At 31.2% G+C, this 5,461-nt stretch overlaps 2 protein-coding genes across 12 annotated transcripts in view; one reads left to right on the top strand and one right to left on the bottom strand.

Annotated features, from left to right (window-relative positions):
- The window catches only part of LOC122633268 (stress-activated protein kinase JNK), a 156,254-nt gene that overhangs the window by 72,215 nt on the left and 78,578 nt on the right, over positions 1–5,461 (bottom strand). The window lies entirely within an intron of this gene.
- On the top strand, positions 1,544–3,316 carry LOC122633271. The gene is made up of 2 exons (XM_043820986.1): positions 1,544–1,680; positions 2,256–3,316. Exons 1-2 carry the CDS (start codon positions 1,666–1,668, stop codon positions 2,532–2,534), a joined length of 294 nt encoding a protein of 97 aa, XP_043676921.1. The 5' UTR covers positions 1,544–1,665; the 3' UTR covers positions 2,535–3,316.

Below are 5,461 nucleotides of genomic sequence, written 5' to 3'. Positions count from 1 at the left end.
AAAAAAAAAAAAAAATTAATTATAAAAATTAATATCAATTTATTGATCTTTCGCGAGTTTTGTTCGACACGTTTAAAATCTGAGAATAAATGTTCTTTCCTTCCTTCTTTCTTCTTCTTTTTTTTTTTTTTTTTTTTTTTATAATTCTTTTTTCATCCTCGTTTTTTCAACTCTTATATTTACTTGTTTAAATTTACATATCCATCTATTCTATATAAAAATAATCGCGACTACTTTCCGTTAAAATTTCATAGAATTCGTAAATTTCATAGTTTCGTCGTAGGAATAATTTGGGATGATTTAAACACACGCGCATATGCGCGCGTACACACACACACACACACACATTCTCCCTCTCTCTGTCTGTTTCTATCTGATTTAACCGAAACGTGTTAGGATTGAGTACAAGCTTAGAATAGTTAACACGACGTCGTCAAATTTATCGCAAATAGTTTACGGCAAAGCGTGCGTAAGTAAGTACCTACGTACAATCTCGAATAGAATTTCAATAAGTAAGTGCCTCGAGAGAATCGAAGGGCATAATATCTCCATTATTACACTTTCCCCTCTCTTCGTCCTTTCTCCTTCTCTTAGAGAATCAGTTGTTAAGGTTTATCGGCCTTGATGAGAAACGTTTTCGACTGATACGTCGTCACACTTCCTATGAGAGAGAAAGAGAGAGAGAGAGACCTGTTTAGAATACCAATCGTTCTCATTCGACAATAGGCTAACGTGTATTTAGGCTAACTAACGATTTAACTCATTCATAGAATCTTATTTAATTTCGGCATATGGAAGAAGAAAAAGAGATGTTGCACGAATGAAGAACAATTAATCTATTTCTCCTTTTCTTTGTCTATTTTTTTATTATTGTATTGAAACGAACAGACATTGTTCTCTTCTAAGACTGCAAATTTACGTGGTTATTGTAAAATAGAAAAAAAGAAAAGAAAGAAACGACACAAGAATTAAAGAACAACGACGACGACGTCGAGATTTTCACCAGACATAAACAAAAAAAAAATAGAAAAGAAAATAAAAAAGAAAATAAAAAAGAATTGAAAAGAAGAAGAAGAAGAAGAAACGAAGAAAAAAATAAGCCGATGAGAATGAACGTAATCAATAGGATTTCGAGATCGACCTCGACAAGGTCGCAAAACGATTGAACGTGTGCTCGATCGATGGACGGGAAAGAATGTTGCGTGTCCTCCTTCCTCTTCTATCTCTTGGTGTTTGGCCATTGGCCAAGGACAAGCTTGCTCTAGGTTGCTCAACTTCGAAAGAGTAAAGCCAACGAGATAGACAGAGACTATTTCGTTTTGTATACATTATTTCTCAACTTCAACTAATAAATAAGGTTCAACGTATGTAACGTATGTAACGTATGTAACGTATACATAAGTTATACTCTAGGTAGAATGACGATTACGTGACAATGATGACGACTACGTGATCACGATTATGCTCGATTACGCGAGTCAAATTAATGTTTGATTCGATCCACGTATATACACACGAAAGGACGTATTGCCTCTACTTCTTTTAAACGATCGATCGGACTATATAAACGAACTCGATTTCGACTCGTACCATCAATCGATCCTCAACTACGAGCTTTCGAAGTTATCAATCAACGAGGACTACTATTTCACTCCGATAATCAACATGAAGTGCTTCGCCGTGAGTATTTTCTATTTGAAATCTGCGATAAACGAGATCGTCACGAACTCGTTTGTTTCTTTCCTTTGCTTCTTTTTTTTTTCTCGTTTTTTATTCTTTTGTCTTCCTTTATTATTATTATTATTATTATTATTATTATTATTATTATTATTATTATTATTATTATTATTATTATTATTATTATTATTATCGTTACTATTATTATCTCGAATTTTTCTCTTTCGTTTCTTGCGTGCCAAATTTTTTTTTTTTTATGATACATACATTATAATAAAAAAAGAAAGAATATATATATCTTCGAATTCAATTATTTAAATATGTCACAATAACTCGATCCATTTATAACAAGTTTGATACATCAGTTATTCATAAAATAAAATAGAGAATAACGCGAGAAAAAGAATCGTCAATCCTTCGAACATTCTTTTACATCAAAATAATCTATAAAAACTCCAGATTAGAAGAAACATCGGAGAACAATACGAGCAATAATTTCTATTCCAAAAGAAAAGAAAAGAAAAGAAAAGAAAAAAAAAAAAAGAAAAATTATTTACTTTTTGTTAATTATTATTTAGGCTATCGTCCTGCTAGCCATGATCGCAATGGCCTTAGCCGATACGAAACCTGCTGAAGCGGAATCCATCGAGCCATCTAATGCCGCAAACCCAATAGAATCCGAAAGTGCAAGGAACAAACGAGGATTATTGGTTGGCGCTGCGTACACTGCACCGATTGCATATACTGCTCCAGTGACGTATTCAGCAGCGTATGCCTACCCCTACGCATACAGAGCTGCATATACGAGCTACCCCTATTATGCGGCTGCTTACAGCGCACCCTACATCGTGGCCTAGATAATGACGACGACCTACGATGAGCTTTTACCTGACGCCAGATCGAACACAATAATCGTGTTCTGCTACTCTTGAAGGTCTTTTCTTTTCTCTTTGGGTTCTTTTTTATTTTATTTTATTTTATTTTTTTTTTTTAATTATTTTTTCTTTTTGATTTAAATCGTTTCTTTCTTTATCTCTCACTCGTCGAGCAAAATATATTCGTACATTCGCCGTGTCAAAGGGAATCTATTCGAAATGTATATATGTATATGTATATGTATATGTATATGTATATGTATATGTATATGTATATATAAAAAATGAAAAAAGAAAAAACTCGCACGTACGATGCAAGAGCTTTTTTCCTATAAGCTCTTTTTCTTCCGTTTGTATATTTTTTTTTTGTTTTCATCTATTTTTTCTCTCTCTCGAATATTTTTTTTTCTTCTTCTTCTTTTTTTTTATAGCTCGAACGGAGGACATAATGCAACGTGGAAATAGTTCTAGAGATAATAATAATAGTTAAGATATTTGTGTTTGTTTCGTTTTGTTCTTTTCCTTGTTCTTGTTCTTTTTATTTTTTGTTTCTTTTAATTGTACTTGACGATACGCTGATTATATCCTCCTTTCGTTGCTATTTCAATTAGATTATATGTATAAATATATTGTTTAATGTATAATTTGCGAGGATGAGAAAAGAGTATTTAAGATGTATAACCGTCTGTAAAAGATTCTTAATATCTATGTAAACAACGTGTAATCAATCAATGCTAATAAATATCATATGATATGCATAATAATATTCTTGTTTTTTATTTTCTTTCATTCATTTCTTACGATATTATAGAGAAAAAAACAATTTTTTGTTTCTTATTCGTCCAATTTTTTTTTCAATCTAAATTTTTTCCTTTTCCCCTACGAAACGAAAACGAGAACGATAAAATAATCATTAAGGTAAATTAAATTTTGTTCGTACGTTCAAAGACGACGAAGTATCTCTCACGTGTAAATTTCATTGAAATAAAAAATCTCGATCGATCTTAAACCGCATTCCGCATTTATCGGAAATATATGAGAAAAATTGCATTCCGCGATCTCTAAGAGAAATGCAAGCTTTTTCTCACATATTTCTTTCTTCGTTCGAAATAAAACGAAAATATTTCTTGAACGTCGACAAGTTTCATTGACAAAGAATGAAAAAGAAAGAGAAAGAAAAAGAGAAAGAGAGCTTTCATTTTCAAGATTAAATCAATGTGAACAAAGGTTCGTCTTTAAAAATGTATTGGAACACACACACACACACACACACACACACACACACACACACACACACTTGTACATATCTATCAGTCTCTTAACTTAATTTCTTTTTTATCTTTTTCATTTTTATTTTTTTCTCTCTTCTTTTTTCTCTCTCTTTCTTTTTCTTTTTTTTTTTTTTTTTTTTAAATAAATTCCCCTCTACTAGCAAACTGTACAAAATACAACGGACCGTGCCAATATTTTTTTATAGCCTGTATAAACGACTTAGTCGGAATGTTTTATATCGAACTTTCCTTCGACAAAAAGAAAAAAAATAAAAAAAAAAAAAAGAAGCGTGGGAGAGAAGAAAGAGAGAGAGAGAGAGAGAGAGAGAATGAGGGAAAAAAAAAAAGAAAAATTTACAGGCAATAGGTAGATATAGGTAGGTAACATTCGGAAAGAGGGTAAAGCACAGCAATTCGAAACAGACCGAGTGTGGTAAAAACTTTTAATTACCCGTTTTAATTGCTGCCGCCTGAATGTCCCGCATGGTAATTAAACCGCGTTAGAAAACGTCCAATGTCGAATTTTAATTATACAATATTTCAATATTATTTTACGCCTGTTATTGTATTTACAAAAAACAAATAAATAAATAAATAAATAAATAAATAAATAAATAAATAAATAAGCATACAAGTCAATCGATGTTTTCTCTCTCTCTCTCTCTCTCTCTTTCACGAATATTTCTGTTAATACAAAATTTAAGTTAAGAAAAGAATAAAAAGGAAAAGAATTTCTTTCTTTTTAAGGAAAAAAAATCACGCGAACAATTTTAGAAGGAATTTTTTTAGAAGAAGCTTCGAGAATGAAACGAAAAGTTAAAATTTTCTTTCTCTTCTTCTTCGTTTCTTTTTTTTTTTAATTTTTTTTTTTTTAAGAAGACAAAGAAAAAATATTGTTCGTGGACGAATAAGTTTTTCTCTTTTCATCGATGATCATCGTCATTTTCGTCGTACGGTTTATTTTCGAGGACAGGTTAAACCGCAGACAATCGATGAGGTAAAACGAACGGGCGATGCTTACCGAATGGGCGCGCGTAATCTTAGGATTTGAAGCCGCAAACGCTTGCGGTTACCGAACCGAAACGAGCCGTGAATACAAATGCGTTTTCGACTCCCAAACGCGTTGAGAGCATAGTGTTTACGAACTCTTGCTATATAGATCCTTTTAAACTTTGATAAGTACTGATAAACGTCGTCTTCATCGCTTTTAATCTTTTTACCATTTTTTTCTTTATTATTTAATTTTCATATATATATATATATTTATTTATTTATTATCATTTAATAAATATATATTATTATATTATTTAATTTTCATATATATTATTTATTACAAAAGAACAAATATATAAGCATATATGTATGTGTATCAAAAAGAGAGAGAGAGAGAGAGAGAGAGACAGATAAAAATAAAGAGAGAGTGAAATTGAATGATAGTTCTATAGTAAAAATAAAATAAAGAAAAGAAAAGAAGAAAAGAAAATAATATAAAAAAAAAAAAAAAAGAAAGAAAGAAAGGAAAAAGCTTCGAGTCTTGCGACACACAAGTTGCATACTAACAACGATACCTCACACACGTCAAAGAGAGAGACATAGTTCGATCATGCTGATTCTATGCTCGTTGGTATGGCTAATGGG

The sequence above is a fragment of the Vespula pensylvanica genome, chromosome 12 (assembly GCF_014466175.1).
Source record: "Vespula pensylvanica isolate Volc-1 chromosome 12, ASM1446617v1, whole genome shotgun sequence".
Classification (NCBI taxonomy): domain Eukaryota; kingdom Metazoa; phylum Arthropoda; class Insecta; order Hymenoptera; family Vespidae; genus Vespula; species Vespula pensylvanica.
This window is presented reverse-complemented; position numbering and strand designations above follow the sequence as displayed.